Here is a 17,462-nt window from a genome sequence, read left to right on the forward strand (position 1 = left end):
GCTCTCATCCCCCTAGCTCCTGCTGATCTAGTTGGGGCTCCAGAGTGGGGAAGAGAAAGGCACTTTGAAACTTATCTGCCCTTACCGTCTTAGCCATCAAACTCTGAGCTGGAGATAGTGACGATGTGACAGGAACTTTCCCTGGGCCTCTTTGGGCCACCATTCCTGGCTGAGAGAAAGAGGAGAAATGAGGTGAGCACCTTCTTCACTCCTAGGGCCATGTGGTAGAGCTGCAGTCGCACCTCCTTCTGCCAATAGGCATAGATGAGTGGGTTGAGCAGGGAGTTGCCCACGCCGAGCAGCCACAGATAACGTTCCAGCACAAGGTAGAGGTGACACTCCTGGCAGGCCACCTGCACAATGCCAGTGATAAGGAAGGGGGTCCAGGATAGAGTGAAGCTCCCAATGAGAACAGACACAGTGCGGAGAGCTTTGAAGTCACTGGGAGTCCGTGGGGGTCGATAACCTCCAGCCATGGCTCCTGCATGTTCCATCTTTCGGATCTGCTGGCTGTGCATGGAGGCAATCTTGAGCATGTCGCAGTAGAAGAAGACAAAGAGGAGCATGGCTGGGAAGAAGCCAACGCAGGAGAGGGTCAGTACGAAGTGAGGGTGAAATACAGCAAAGAAGCTGCAGTGCCCTTTGTAGGCAGTCTGCTGGAACACGGGGATTCCGAGTGGGAGGAAGCCAATGAGGTAAGACACTAACCACAGCCCGGCAATGCAGGCGCCGGCCACGAACCCACTCATGATCTTCAAGTAGCGGAAGGGCTGCTTGATGGCAAGGTACCTGTCAAAGGTGATCAGCATGACCGTGAGGACAGAGGCAGCTGCGGAGGAAGTGACAAATGCCATCCGCAGGCTGCACAGGGTCTTCTGTGTGGGCCGAGAAGGGCTGGAGAGCTGGTCTGTGAGTAGGCCAGAGATGGCCACACCAATCGAGGTGTCAGCCACAGCCAGATTCAAGGTGAAGCAGAGATTGACACCATCATTCTTGTGGATCAACAGCAGCACAGCCACAGCCACCAGTGTGTTAGTAGCAATGATGAGGGAGGCCAGGACAGCAAGGATCACTCCAAATGAGAAAGATGATTCCATGTCTTGAAGTGGCAGGACTTCACTTACCAGGGCATGCTGTCTCTCCAGCTGAAATTCTCATGGGCCAGGGGAAGAGGAGCTGTGGGTTCAGAGCTAGAGCACGATTCTGGCCTTCACTGGCAGTCCAGGCTGGCAGGTCGCCATCTTTGGGATCCTACAGGTCATGAAGAATTACCCTCTCTTTTCAGTCCTCAGCCTCCTGCCTCTCCAGCTCTCTAAAGGCAGCAACTTCAGTATAGACCTCCCCCTGGGCCCTGAACTAGTCCCTCCCCCTCCAACCACCAAGTTACTAGACAACTCCCAAGTACCTGTACATGCTGTCTCGCCAGGCCCTCTCCCTTCATTGGTGCTTCAGGGACTCTGGAGGGACAGGGACATTCATCAGGTCTCCTGTCTGTCAAAAGATATAATTGACTCCAATCATACTTTTTTCTTCCTCCATACCTTGACATTAAATTTCTACTTTTCTTCCAAAACCTTGAGTACCAGCTTAAATAATTAATCTCAGCTTAATTAAGCTTTTTCTTAATAACTAATTCTCAATTACTATTATGAATTGCTTTTAATCAAGCAAGATGCTCATAATCAGTTGAAGTGGGAAGTGAGGGCAGGTGAGCTTTCTGAGGGGCCCCAGCATACTTTCAGGAGTGCTACCACACATTTAAGCTGTCTCTTACCTTTTGCTTCCTAGCGCCTCAAATTCTAATTCTCTCAAGTAGGGCGTGCTGTTCCCCCGTTTCTCATCCCTAGGAACTGAGTTGAGGATTCAGGACAGGAAAAACAGGGCCCAAAACTGTTAACAGCTGTCATTCAGTTTAGAGCCCATTCGCCACCTCGCGCTGCTGTCTCTCAAGTATACTCATTGATAATTATTTCTGCAGTATGTTGGGCCAGGTCTGGTCAGTGAGTAGTGGCTGCTGGGCTTGCCTTTCTCAATCCTATAGACCCGAGGTATCTCTGTGGGAGGAGAAGAGGAGATGAGCTGCATTCTGGGAAGTGTCTGCTTGATGTTTGGCTATGGAATTTTCCATTTTCCAGGAATAGGAACGTGGGGGCGGTTGGGGGGGGAGGTTAGACCAAAGGGCGACTGTGTTGCCGAAGCAGGTGAGATGCACTCCAGAGGGGCAGCTGCATAAGTCACTCTTGTTTTAGGATGTGTATCCATTTGCTTGGGTACATTAGAACTACCCTTTCGCCTGCCACTCTTATCTTGGATACCAAGAAGAGAGGGGTGGGGAGAAGAGTGGTTAGAAGCTTATTTACTCAGTTCAGGTGAGAGCACAAATGGGAAAGGTTAGTGTTTGAAGTGAGGGAATAGAGAACAAGGTGCAGAGTTGGACGCAAATATATTCCAGGATGTTTTGACAGTCTGAGAGGGCCTTTGGCAGATGTCTCTCCTAAAAAAGGATCAGAAAGACTGTGTTGTGGGGACTCAGTATTCTAGTTGCCATCCTGAAAACAGTTCTTATTCTTTGGTACGTCCATTAGGAAATTGATTCCAGTTGCTTAGAACCTAGCCTAATTTTATACCTGGACCTAAGGTGTGCTTGGGTTTCCCCAGCTCTTGACTCCACGGAGTCAAGTTAGCCCTTTTCAAACCCATGTTCAAACTTGAGAGTGTATCAGAATCACCTGGAGGGTGTCTTAAAACCCAGGTTCTTGGGCCCTACTCCCAGAGTTTCAGGTCATTGGTGAGTCTGAGAATCTGCATTTCTTTCTTTCCTTTTTTTTTTGAGAAGGAGTTTTGCTCTTGTCGCCCAGACTGGAGTGCAATGTTGTGATCTCAGCTCACTGCAACCTCCACCTCCCAGGTTCAAGCAATTCTCCTGCCTCAGCCTCCCGAGTAGCTGGGGTTACAGGTGTGCAGCCACCACGCCCAGCTAATTTTGTATTTTTAGTAGGGATGAGGTTTCACCGTGTTGGCCAGGCCAGTCTCGAACTCCTGGCCTCAGGTGACCCCCTTGTCTCGGCCTCCCAAAGTGTTGGGATTACAGGCATGAGCCACCGTGCCCGACCAGAATCTGCATTTCTAACAAGTTCCCAGATACTGCTGTTACTTGCTCAGGGACCACACTTTCAGATGCACTGCTCTAGTGCAATGGTTCTTACCCTTAGCTGTGCATTGGAATCACCTGGTGATTCCAAAAAATACTGATGTTTGGGCCACACGCCAAGAGATTCTAACATAATTTTTCTGGGTGGTACCTGTGCAATGGGAGTTTTAAAAGTTCCTTGGGTGATTCTAATATTCAGCCAGGGTTGAGAACCACTGTCTTTGGTTTCCTCATTGGTAACATGGGGACAGTCATAGTTATATCACAAGGCTGTGAGGATGATAAAATGAGGTATGATATGGGCAAAGACTTCATGACTAAAACACCAAAAGCAATGGTAACAAAAGCCAAAATTGACAAATGGGATCTAATTAAACTAAAGAGCTTCTGCACAGTAAAAGAAACTATCATCAGAGTGAACAGGCAACCCACAAAATGGGAGAAAATTTTTACAATCTATTCATCTGACAAAGGGCTAATATCCAGAATCTACAAGGAACTTCAACAAATTTACAAGAAAAAAACAACCCTATCAAAAAGTGGGTGAAGGATATGAACAGACACTTTTCAAAAGTAGACATCTATGCAGCCAACAAACATATGAAAAAATGCTCATCATCACTGGTCATTAGAGAAATGCAAATCAAAACCACAATGAGATACCATCTCACGCCAGTTAGAATGGCAATTATTAAAAAGTCAGGAAACAACAGATGCTGGAGAGGATGTGGAGAAATAGGAATGCTTTTACACTGTTGGTGGGATGTAAATTAGTTCTGCCATTGTGGAAGACAGTGTGGTGATTCCTCAAGGATCTAGAACCAGAAATACCATTTGACCCAGCAATCCCATTACTGGGTATATACCCAAGGGATTATAAATCATTCTACTATAAAAACACATGCACACATATGTTTATTGCAGCACTATTCACAATAGCAAAGACTTGGAACCAACCCAAATGCCCATCAATGATAGACTGGATAAAGAAAATGTGGCACATATACATCATGGAATACTATGCAGCCATAAAAAAGAATGAGTTCATGTCCTTTGCAGGGACTTGGATGAAGTTGGAAACCATCATTCTCAGCAAACTAACATAGGAACAGAAAACCAAACACCACATGTTCTCACTCATGAGTGGGAGCTGAAGAACATATGGGCACAGGGAGGGGAACATCACACACCAGGGGTCTGTTGGGCGGGTGGGGGGCAAGGGAAGGGATAGCATTAGGAGAAATGCCTAATGTAGATGATGGATTGATGGGGGCAGCAAACCACCATGGCACATGTATACCTATGTAACAAACGTGCACATTCTGCACATGTATTCCAGAACTTAAAGTATAATAAAAATAAATAAATATAAATAAATTTTTAAAAATGAGGTTTGATAGTTATGAAAAGGCTTCATAAAGTGTAAAATGTTACATGGGTATCCAGTGTCTTCTAGTCTCTGCTAATCAAATTAACACATTGTTAATCAAAGTGTGTATCAGAAGCATTGTTATGACCTGAGAGCTTGTTAGAAATGCAGAAGCTCCGCTGGGCGCACTGGCTCACACCTGTAATCCCAGCATTTTGGGAGGCTGAGGTGGGCAGATCACCTGAGGTCAGGAGTTCAAGACCAGCCTGGCCAACATGGCGAAACCCCGTCTCTATTGAAAATACAAAAATGAGCTGGGTGTGGTGATGGGCATCTGTAATCCTAGCTACTCGAGAGGCTGAGGCAGGAGAATTGCTTGAACCTGGGAGGCGGAGGTTGTGGTGAGCCAAGATCGCGCCACTGCACTCCAGCCTGGGTGACAGAGTGATACTATGTCTCAAAAAAAAAAAAAAAAAAGAAAGAAAGAAGAAATGCAGAATCTCAGGCCTTATTCAAGACCTAGTGAAATAGTCTGCAGTTTAACAAGATCTCTAGGTGATCTGCATGCACATTTATCTTTGCCTCTCTCCTACTCTCAGGTGTCTAGCTGTATTAGTTTTCTTTTGCTGCTGTAATGAACTACCACAAACTGACTTAACAGGAATGTAGTATCTTACAATTATCAAGGTCAGAAGTCCAAAGTGGGTCTTACAGGGCTGAAGTCAAGGTGTCAGCTGAGCTGTGTTCCTTCAGGAGGCTCTAGGAAAGAGTCCATTTCCTTATCTTTTTCAGCTCTCAGAGGCTGCTTGCATTCCTAGGCTCCTGGACACATCACTCCATGGTCACGTCTTCTTCTCTGACCTTCCTGTTTCCCTTTTTTTTTTTTTTTTGGGACAAAGTCTCACTCTGTCACCCAGACTGGAGTGCAGTGGCGCCATCTTGGCTCACCACAACCTCTGCCTCCCGGGTTCAAGCGATTCTCCTGCCTCAGCCTCCTGAGTAGCTGGGATTAGAGGCATGCGCCACCACGCCCAGCTAATTTTTTTTGTATTTTTAGTAGAGACGGAGGTTTCACCATGTTGGTCAGGCTGGTCTCGAACTCCTGACCTCGTGATCCGCCCGCCAGGGCCTCCCAAAGTGCTGGGATTACAGACATGAGCCACCACACCCGGACCCCTGTTCCCCTTTTTAAAGGACCCTTGCGATGACATTGGGTCCACCTGGACAATCCAGGATAACTCCTCCATTTCAGGATCCTTAATCACATCTGCAAGTACCTTTTGCCATGTGAAGTCACATATTCACAGGTTCCTAAGATTAAGACACGGACATCTGTGTTGGGGGACATTTTTCTACCTACCACGCTGGTATTCTTTGCTGCATGGATCTCTTCCTTCCCAAACCCCCCTTCAACAGTCTGCCATTGGAACCAGGCTCCTGGGAGAGGAGCTCTAGGAAGGTAGCCAGGATAAGCCAGGCCTAATTTCTCATGGTGCCTAGATCAGCCATCTGCCTGTGATGATTTAGCTGCATCTTGCCTAAGGACAAAGGTGTAGTGATATTTAATAAATACCTCTTCCTGAATGACTAGACTGGCACATATATTACTATAAAATATTATGCAGCAATGTGAAAAGAATGGGATAGGCTTATATGTACTGATATAAAGAGACTTCCAAGATACGTTGTTGATTGACAAATCACAAATCAGTTTCTAGAGTCTTGGCTTACTTATGAAAAAACCCCCAAACCCAAATATATGTGGATGTAGATGAACAGAATGCATAGAAAAGAGACTATTAACAAAGAGTGAATAACTTTGAGGAGGGAATGGGATTGGTGGGGGCTGAAGAGTCACGATTTGCTTTGAATACTTTTTACTTGTCGTATATATATATAAAATATATAATATTTTATTATTATTATTATTTTGAGACAGGGTCTCATTCTGTCACCCAGGCTGCAGTGCAGAGGCACGATCTTGGCTCACTGCAACCTCCGCCTCCTGGGTTCAAGAGATTTTCCTGCCTCAGCCTCCTGAGTAGCTGGGATTACAGGCACCCGCCACCACGCCCTGCTAATTTTTGTATTTTTAGTGGAGACGGGGTTTCACCATGTTGGCCAGGCTAGTCTCAAATTCCTGACCTCAGATGATCCGCCTGCCTTGGCCTCCCAAAGTGCTGGGATTACAGGCGTAAGCCACCGCGCCGGATAACTTGTCATATATTTTCACAGCAAGAATGTATCTATGTAATTTCAAAAGAAACAAACATGCCCCTTAACTACCTCTCCCTGTTCCAACCCAGGCACCATTTTGCAAAGGGATTTTCCAAACAACATAAAAGTGCATGTGTGTGTGAGTGCACACCCACGCAAATATCTATAGTCACACATCTCTTAATAATAGAGATATGTTCTAAGAAATGCATCATTAGGCAATTTTGTCATTGTGTTAACATCACAGTACTTACACAAACCTAGATGGTATAGCCTACTGTACATCTAGGGTATATGGTATGGCCTATTCTCCTAGGCTACAAACCTATAGCTTGTTGCTGTACTGGATACTGTAATTATTACACAATGGTAAGTATTTGTGTATCTAAATATATCTAAACAGAGAAAAGGTACAGTAAGAATACAGTATTATAATCTTATGGGACCACTATCATATACGTGGTCCATTGTTGACTGAAACATCATTATGTGCCACAGAACTGTATATATTTATATATACACATACATATATACACTATTGTATATATGTAATATATATGTTATATACAAAATACACAGATACATATGTACACTATATAGTATACACATTATATATATTAAAATAACACATACATATATACATGAAAGAGAAAGAGAGAGAGAGAGAGACAGAGACAGAGACAGAGAGGATGTGTGTTTCCTTTTATTCATATTGCTGTTACTGGCCTGGGCTACAACTGTAAAGAGAGGGGTGTGTGTGGATTGAAAGAAATGTAGGACATGACAGGGTGGGAGAATCAGTATTTGAGGCTCTTCTTGGAGTGGGGGGCGCTTTGAGGAAATAGCCCTATCCTTCTGGGGCATCTGAGTCTTCTTGCAGCAATGGATGATACCAGCTAACATTTATGGGGCCTTTAAGTGCCAGGTACTGTGCTAAATATACAACATGGATTTTCATTTAACCTTCACGACAATTTTGTAAGGTAGGTACTATTCATGCCTTGATTTTACAGGTTAGGAAATCAAGGCACACAGAGAGGGTGACTTATTTCCCCAGGGCTACACCACTTCTAAGTGGAAGATGTTGGAAATCGACATACAGGCCAGCAGCTTGTGTGAGACCTGTGGACAGCCACCAAGAGTTCATCCCGTCTCATGTCAATCACAGAGATTACATCCTGTCCCCTTTTGTTACCAGTTTGTGTCTCTGTGCCTTTGCACATCCTATCACCGCTGGCCTTCAAGCTGACACTTTTATATTTGGGTTTTTTTTAAGGCCGTTAGGCTGAGAAGTAGTAGAAGCCTTTCTTTGTTAATAAAGTCCAATGATCATGGAAAATGAGGCTCATTTTACCCTAAGCCCAAGGAAATGTATAAATCTGGACTCATGTGCACCTCTCCATTTATCTTATCACTCCTGCTTACCATTCTTGCTATTGCCTCTTTCATTCAGTACTTTATTATAATCTTTCATCTGCACTATTACTGTAGCCTTCTAACTACTAATCCTGCCACCCCACACAAACATTGCCTATACAGCAGGTTTATGGAGTGCCTATTCTATGTTAGTTACTATGATAGGAAAGAGCTTTTCATACATTCAATAACATGTTGTGAGCTATGGGTTATTATCTCATCTCCATTTCATAAGTAAAGAAGCTGAGGCTTGGAGAGATAAAGGGACCTGCCCAAGGTTACCCAACTAGGAAAGGGTGGCAGAGCTGGGATTTGGAATCCAGTTCTCCTTACTCTTGGCCCAATGGTCTTTTTGATGTTGCAGAAGCCTGGGTGTGGTAGGCTGAATAATGCCCCCCCGCATAGATGTCCACATCCTAATCCCTGGAATCTATGAATATATGACCTTACTTGGCAAAAGCTAGTTTGCAGATGTGATTAAGCTGAGGATTTTGAGACGGAGAGATTATCCTGGATTTTTCCTGTGAGCCCAGTGATATCATCCCTGTGAGCCCAGTGTTATAAGGGTCCTTACAACAGGGAGTCAGGAGATCAGAGTGGGCAGTTTTGGAGATGTGATGACAGATGCCAGTGGTTGGAGTGATGCAAGGAAGGGATCACATGCCAAGGATTCAAGAGGCCTCTGGAAGTCAGAAAAGGCAAGGCAAGGAATCCTGTCCTAGAGCTTCCAGAAGGAATCAGCCCTGCCAACACTCTGACTTTAGCCCAGTGAAACTGATTTCAGACTTCTGACCTCGAGAACTGGAAGATAATAGATTTGTGTTGTTTTAAGCCACAAAGTTTGTGGTAATTTGTTACAGCGGCAATAGGAAATTAATACATTGGTTTCAAGAGTTAGTATGTGGAGACAATTCAAAAACTGGGTCCTGGTTATATTGCTGCTTGGCGGTGGCTACTGCCCAAGAGGCATTTGGTTGCAATACTACAAATGTTCCTACATAGCCAGGAAACAGCAGCATTGTTGGCCTGAGATGCCAAAATGCCAGTGGCCAGGAAGCCCAGCAGAGGGCACTCTGCAGGGAGAAAGTAATCCTTGGAAAGGCTCTGCTCCTGTTTAGCTGGATAAATAGGACACTTTTCGCACTTCTGGGTTGCTCTGAATTTGTTGCATCTTAGCTGGGACTCATGCAAGCCAGAGTAGCTCTTCAGGGACATTTCCATTTGTCACTCAGGACTCAGAACCTTCTTGCTCCATTAAAAAAAGGATGTATATAGTTACAACTAGTAGGCTGAAATCCTTCCCCTGCAGAATAGGAGTTGAGTAAAAACACACGTACCTTTTTGGCCAATGTCCATGGCTTGTGGAATGGGGTGGGGTGAGGGGAGAAAATATATATTCAATTAATGTTTCTAGCTTTCTTCATTGCAAATCTTTCTTGAAGTGTATTCTTCAAGAAAGATACCAGTCAGGGGGTCATGCTAGGCTGAGTTTTATATAGCAGCCCTCCAACTCTCAGAAAGCGATTTCCACCTTTTTCCTAAGGAAGAACTGGTTTCATTCACTAGGGGGTAAGATTTGTGGGTTGCAGAAGGGGTCAGGGGGTTTGTAACAATGGCTGGGAGTATTTGGAATGTGAAAAGAATATATTATTATTAATATTAGTAATATTCACCTCTTATCACAATCCTTGCAAGATCTCTAAGAGGTGATATTATCACCATTTCATAACTTGGGAAGGCTACCACAAAAAAGTTAATTGAAGCTAATTAAATTGCCCAAGTTTCTATACCGAGCAAGTGGTAGAAGGGATTTGAACCCAGGTCTGCCAAGCTCTATGTGTCCCACCTGTTCTCTCCAGAATGTAAGTTGCTGACCAGAGATGGAATGCAAGCTGTGTGGCATCATACTATAGCCTTGAAAACCTGCATCCACCCTCAAGAAGGATGCCACCTCCTGCCATTCCAGGGTAGAATGCTGCCAGCCTTCATGCAACATCATTGTGATTTGAGCCAAGACAGACCCATCCTGTGCTTCTTCTCTAGAAGCTTAGCATTGTCCGTCAGCTTGTCCCCGAGCACTCATGCGCTCTGGTCTTTACAGTGTCATGTCTTGGTGATCTGGCTTCTTTGAGCTGTGGCCCACTCATTCCTTTCCCTAATTTGTAGACCATCTCCTATACCTTGGATCAGTGTTTCATCTAGCACTCCCGGCAACTGGCTTCTTCACCTCAGGCAACAGAGCACCCCAGGAAAACTCTGGCTCAGAACAGTGAAAATGAATAAGAGGAGGGTAAAAGCTGCCCATGCAAGGAATATTTTGGAGAACAGGGAGTGGGCACTAGTCACTGGGGGGACTGACCTGCCTAGGTGAAATTGTGATGACCATTTGGGAACTCTTGCTCTAGGTAGGTTCCTGTTATCCCTGAAAAATACTTTTACATTCAGCTCCAGTTAGATCTGCCCAGTGCTACTTCTCCTCCCACCAGATCTGATTGTCCCATTTGGTTCAGTCCAGCTAGCATGCCCTTTAGGACTGCATGCCAATGGGAACTTCACATTATGAATTTAGAGTAAATGTGATTTGTGATTACAGGTGGGTTCTACCAGAACTAGAGACATATGCTCCTCCAGCACTTTTTTTTCTCTACTTTCTCCCTTTCTTCCCTGGAACTAGATTCTCCTTTTTAATCAGCTCATCAAGAATCTTGGCAGCTTCTGAAGTTGTGCTGCTTGAGGTATGGAAAATCGCTGCATTGGCTTAGGCAGTGGAGGAAAGGTGAACAATAACAGGCAGGTGGTAAAAGACATTTGTTGTGCGTCTTTTAGAAGGCATACTCACCCCTGGAGGCAACTTGGCCTCCTCCTCCTCAAGAGTTTGGGATTCTTTTTCCAATCCCTCAAGAGTCTACATAAGCATCAGATTGCTGGGGGCAAGCAGCTGTGCTGAGCCACGGGGGAGCTCAAGGCAGTGCAACTGTGCTTCCAATTTATCTATCTCTGACTCACATAACTCACGAGAATTCTACTACAACACCTGCTTGCTAAGCTTTGCAAACTGCTCTCAGTTATCTGTGGATGACGGTAATTCATAGGTAATCATTAGATGCTCTAAATCAATTGTCCTTAGCTATTGTTTTTGAACTATGGAACTATTTCAGAATCTTATGGGAGCTATGGACTTTCTAAAAAATGCACATGTTCACATGTAAACACATCGTACACACAAATTCAGGGTCCTCGCAGACTCCCTAAAGATCATGCATGTATCCTAAGTCAATATCCCTGGAAGAGTCAATAAGATCTTCCGTTAATACAATGCATCATTTCTTATTTTCTTATTCCCAGGCAACTTACAATTAAGGAACAGAACTTATAAACACATAAACTTAATCTGCTTTCTTAACACAAGGAAAGTATGGCCCACATCCACTCTTTTAGACTTGTGTTTTGCTTCCATCTGACACTTAAGTCTTCAGCATGGGAGAAGGTAAGTACACGATGGCATGCTGGTTAGATTTATGGGTCCTCTCAAATCAGTTTTCCTGATGGTGTTGTTTTGGATCAATTGAAATAAGTGGGTGAAAACATTGAAAAATTAAAGGTGCTTCTACCAAGAGAACTTTTCTGCAGTGTTTGACAATAATGATCACCTTTCACTCCCTTTTACTTTAATATAATTTTGTGTTTTTTTTTAGAGACAGGGTCTTGCTCTGTCACCCAGGGTGGTGTGCAGTGGCACAATCACAGCTCTCTGCAGCTTCATCCTCCTGGGCCCAAGTGATCCTACCACCTCAACCTCCCAAGTAGCTAGGACTATAGGCTCACACTACCACGCCTGGATTTTTTTTTTATTTTTTGTAGAAATGGGGGCCTCACTATGTTGCCCAGGTTGGTCCTGAATGCCTAGCCTCAAGCAATCCTGTCACCTTGGCCTCTCAAAATGTTGGGATTACAGATGTGAACAACCGGGCCCCTCCCCTTTTCTTTTAGAATACACGTTCTCCTGCTTTTTCATCTTCCTCTGTCATCCTCCTTCTCAGTCTCCTTTATTGACTCCTCCGGTATTTTTAACTGATTTACCAATTGAATTCATTAGTTTTCTTCCAAACCAGTCTTCTTGCCTGTTTTACCTTAGCAAAGTGTGTCACACCCAACTAGTGTCTCAAGCTGGAAACCTAAGCATCATCCTTAGATGTTTCCTCACTACCCACATCTACTTGAATCAGCATGTTGTGACTATGAAGTCTGTTGACTTTGTTTGCTCCTGCTCATCACAGTCAACTGGTATCCTAACTGATCTCCCAGCATCAAGACTTGCATGCCTTCAATCCATCCCCCACACTGGTTCCAAAGTGATCAAAGAGAAAATTGACCATGTCACTCCCAGGCTCAAAGAAACATGCTCAGATTATGTTTTTGTCCCCACATATATGTTTTCCTTATAGGGTGAGCATGTTCACCTTTCTATTCTCAGCACCTAAAGCAGTATCTGCCTATAGCAAGTCCTCAACAAAAGTGGTCAGCTGGTTGACTGGCTGAATGCCTGAATGATTGAGCTATATGATCACTTCTCATTGCCTACTAGCTAGAATCAGAACTTCTTGGCTTCATCTACAAGGCCCTTAACAAAATGGCCAGAACTCTTCCGTCCTTATCTTCAGCCATTACCACTCTGCCCCATCACATCCCCTGGTCACATCATATACTTTTCACACTTTGATGCTTTTGCCTCTGGTGGTTCCACTGCTTGAAATGCTGTTTCCGTGTGGTACCCATCCTGCGTCTTCCATCTACATGTGACTGCTTTCAAGGCTCAGCTCAACAGTCACCTGACTCTATGTGACTTTCCCTGACAATCTACTTTCCATCCCCAGCTTCCTCTGACCCCCAGCATCAGAATTAATTATCCCTCAGCTGGTTCTAAAGGCATTTCACTCATACATTCAATATGACATTAATCACCTTGAATACAAAGTACTTATTTATATCTGTAACTATCTTGTAACACTGTGAGCTGCTCAAGGGCAGGTACTGGCTTTTGTGGTTTTATTCCCTGTAGTATCCCCAGCATCTAGGCCAGTGTCTGGGCACTGACAAACACAGGATGTGCCTTCATGTTGGTGTCATGTGTGTTCTTATTTATTTTTATTTAAAAATACAATATTTTTTTAGTTTGGAACAATACCAGCATGGAACACCATCTTCTTTGCTGTCACCTGGAGACAAATCACCATCATCCGTCATCTGATTTATTGTAGAGCTTCCAAAGTGGTCTTCCTGCTTCTACTGTAGGCACCCCCTGCCCCCTCCCTGGTCTGTTATCAACACAGCAGCTAAGGTGAACCTCCTAAAATGTACATCAGATCAGAGTTCTTTGGTGACTCCCTACCTCACATTGAGTAAATTCCAAAGCCAGTACCCAACATCGTCACATTTGATCTGTTCTCCTTACCTCAACTTATCCTGTGTATAGGGGTTAAGAGTGCAGACTTTGGAGCTATATGACCTGGATTCAAATCCTGGTTTTACCATTTACCAGCTGTGTGACCTAGGGCAAGCAACCTAACCTCTCTGTGCCTCTGTTTTCTCATCTACCAAATGAGGATAATAATATCTGCCTCATAGGGTTGTTGCAAGAAGTAAATGAATTTATACATGTAAAGTACCTAGAACAGTGTCAGGTACATGGTAGGTACTAAGTAAGATTTTCTCAAATAAACAAAAATCTATCATTCTCCCCCTTGCCTACTCCTCTCCAGCCACCCTGGCCTCCTTGCTGTTTCTGAAATACACTCAAAAGAGTGTCTCAGAACAACAGTTTTCCCAGACACTCACATGGCTTCCTCGCTGTCTTCATGTGGTGGCACATGCCTGTAGTCCCAGCTACTTGGGAGGCTGAGGCAAGAGAATTGCTTAACCTGGGAGGCGGAGGTTGCAGTGAGCCAAGATTGCATTACTGCACTACAGTCTGGGCGACAGAGTGAGACTCTGTCTCAAAAATAAAATAAAATAAAAAAAAAAATAAAAAAAGGAAAATTCTAACCATATAGAAATGAACAAAGGGAAAATAAAATAAAGTCTTCTTTACCCCTACCCTCATCTGTTTTCCTAAAGGTAATCATAGTTGTGTCATTTTTCAATTTCATTAACCAGTAAGTATATTGGTTGCATTCTATGTATGTAGGAAAATGTTTGAGGCTTGAGGTTCTGAGAGGCTTATAAATGCAGAGCCTTTACCTTCCAGGATTTCATAGTCTTTCTGGGAGAAGAACATAAAGGAGTTCTGTAGTGTTACAGAGTTCAGAAGTGAGAGCCATCACTGTGGGCACATAAGATCAGGAAAGGTTTCCTGCATGATGAACGACTTGTTGGGGGCTTGGGGCTTGGGCAGATTTCAGTGAGAGAGAGGAGGGTGGCCCAGGGATATGAGGCTCTCTCAGCAGAGGTGCCTAGGTGGGATGATGAAAGGGGCCTTTGAGGGAATGGATAGAAGTGGAGCCCGCCTTAAGCTGAGTTTTTTAGTGGGGGAGCAGTGACAGAAAAGAATGGAGAATAGGGGCTGGGGCAGCTAGAAGAGTACTGAAAGAGCTAGGAGGCATGTACTAATGGCTCAGATAGGACTGTGACTGGAAGAGACACATTTTATAGATACTTCAATAGTACAATTGTTAGGACTTAGTGAGTGAATGGATATGTTGAGGTGAAGAAAAGGGAAGACCGAAATATGAAACCCATGTTTTTGAGCATGGGCAACCAGGAAAATGATGATAATATTGCCCAAAATAGGGAAGTCTGGAGGAAAAACTGTTTGGGGGTGTGGTGTGGTGGTGGGAAGTTGGGAGATGACTCTGGCTAGATAGTTCAGCCTTTCCTTGAATGTGGGGACTGCCTTTGACTACCTTAGCATTACCCTCAGAAGCTAGAACTAAATACTGCATAGAATATTTGCTAAATGGATGTTATTGGTGGAGATCACTTATAGCCACCTTGGATGCCAAACCCTGGTTCTACTTTCAGATGTTAGGTTCAGATGGTCCTCTGCATCTCCACCTCTTTTCAACCCAGACTTATGGATATCTCTAGGCATCATCTTACCTACCAATTCCTGCCAAATGCAAGTACATCTATGGAAAATCCGACTTCCTTGCTTCGTTATTTACTTCAGGATCTCCTAGGGTGATGAACCATCCTGGTTTGTTCTGGGGTTGCCAATTTTAGCTCCAAAAGTCAGAAGTCTCAGAAACCTCTCAGTTCCAGGAAAACTGGAGCATTATTCAGCTCTCTCACCTTCAGAATACCTCTGCTGAACCTACCAGCTGCATAGTAATAATAGCCTTCTCATGTTCTCAATCTAAATTGGTCTTATTCTACCCTTTTGCTTCAGCTTCTCTCGGAACACTGATGACTGATCCCCAGGTATAGTCTTAACTCTCTCATTTCACAGCCATTTGAAGAAGTTGGCAAGATAATGCTGCATGCTAGTTTACCACTCTGCAGTGGTTACTTCAACCCACAACTAAGCAACCTGAGATTCCTAGGAGCAGATAAACCCCATATGCAATCTGTCACTGTTTAGCTTTCATTGCCAAGATAATTTTACAAAGTTAATGAATAGCTGGGTTGGAATGGGGAAGGCGGAACAGATACAGAATGAATGAGGAGGAACTGTCATTGGTATGCAGCCTCTGTTCTCCTTCTTAGCAGGACATTGGTTACATGGTGGGCCACTTGAGGGTACAGTTGTTATCATCATCAAAATGCTTTTATGAAGGACCTAATATCTGGTGCTCTGAGCTGGGCCGCACAGCTCTGGACTTTCACTTTTAGAACATCCTGGTCCAAGGGCAGGTATTGATGTGGACACGTGCAAAATGGATTCAAACTGTCAATATGGGTTAAATCACATATGTTAATAATCTCTTCCACTGGTTTCTAGATATTTCTGGTTGAAATCTATCAAGCAAATATATCTTGTCCCCTTAATTATCATATTCGCTCCTTGAAGGCAGAGGACCCACCCTGATACTCCTGTCTACAGACCTTAGCTGTACAGGACAAATCTAGATGTTCAGTAAGGACTGATTAAATCAACCTGACCTGATGGGTGCAGGTAGGGTACCTTTCAAGTTAATTTATTTCTTTGAGCCTCATTTCTTCCTCTACAAAATGAGGGTGGAAATTTTTTTCTTTTCTTTTCTTTCTTTTTTTTTTTTTAAATAAAAAGGAGTCTCACTCTGCTGCCCAGGCTGGAGTGCAGTGGTGCAATCTCAGCTCACTGCAACCTCTGCCTTCCAGGTTCAAGTGATTCTCCTGCCTCAGCCTCCTGAGTAGCTGGGATTACAGGTGTGTGACACCATGCCTGGCTAATTTTTGTATTTTTAGTAGAGACAGAGTTTCACCATCTTGGCCAGGCTGGTCTTGAACTCCTGACCTCAGGTGATCCACCCACCTTAGCCTCCCAAAGTGTTGGGATGACAGGCGTGAGCCACCACACCTGGCCCCCCCTTTTTTTCCTTTATTTTAGAGACAGGGTCTTGCTATGTTGCCCAGGCTGGTCTCGAACTCCTGAGCTCAAGCAATCCTCCTACCTCAGCTTCCCAAAGTGCTGGGATTACAGGCATGAGCTGCTGTGCCCGGCTAGGGATTGTAATTTTATCTGCTTTATTGGGTTGTTGTGAGGGTGGAGAGACAATACATGTAAATTGCTTAGTACATACTCTAGCATCGTATAGTACATCATCTGCTCAAATGTTAGCTATTAATTTAACAATATTAATTTCTGCCTCCCGCTCAACTAGGAGAGAGCCTATGGAAAAGAGTAAGTGCAGCAGCTCTCATGCAAATGTGTAGGTATTCAATTCAGCCTATAGAGGCACACTGGTCTGCTGCCTATGTATTGGGATAAGGACAACAGATTTACCTTTTCACCTATCTTCTTCACTTTTCTGCCATGACAGGGATGCTTTGATGGGTCTGTGCGTTAGCAACTGACTAGGAGCGAAGGTCCAAGTGGGACTCTGGACTGGGAGCGAGGGCTGAGACTAAAGTCGCCACATCAGGCTGCTTGTTCCGTTCACTCAGCAAATATTTATAGCTAATCTAACCAGTTTCAGATATCGTTCAAGAGCTGGGGGTCCTGCAACGGCCCATGCTCGTGCCTTTACCCCATTTCACAGAGAAGGAAAAACAAAAACTAGAGAAAAACCGTCTCTACAACAGGTAACCGCACGAAGCGCAGAAGGCTGCTAGTGCGCAGGCGCCATGCCCCCGTACGCCCCGGCTCTTCCGGCGCGAGGTCACCGAATCGAC

The 17,462-nt window shown here is 44.3% G+C and overlaps 1 protein-coding gene across 1 annotated transcript; it reads right to left on the reverse strand.

Annotated features, from left to right (window-relative positions):
- Positions 1 to 1,219, reverse strand: GPR119 (G protein-coupled receptor 119). Its single transcript, XM_003262320.2, has one exon. The coding sequence runs from the start codon at positions 1,095 to 1,097 to the stop codon at positions 90 to 92; it is 1,008 nt and encodes a 335-aa protein (XP_003262368.1). The 5' UTR covers positions 1,098 to 1,219; the 3' UTR covers positions 1 to 89.
- Positions 1,220 to 17,462: the final 16,243 nt, after the last annotated feature.

Source organism: Nomascus leucogenys, chromosome X, assembly GCF_006542625.1.
Source record: "Nomascus leucogenys isolate Asia chromosome X, Asia_NLE_v1, whole genome shotgun sequence".
In the NCBI taxonomy this organism is placed as follows: Eukaryota; Metazoa; Chordata; class Mammalia; order Primates; family Hylobatidae; genus Nomascus; species Nomascus leucogenys.

Coding starts and splice junctions, on each gene's coding strand:
- GPR119 (XM_003262320.2), bottom strand. CDS start 1,097: ATGGAATCATCTTTCTCATTTGGAGTGATCCTTGCTGTCCTGGCCTCC.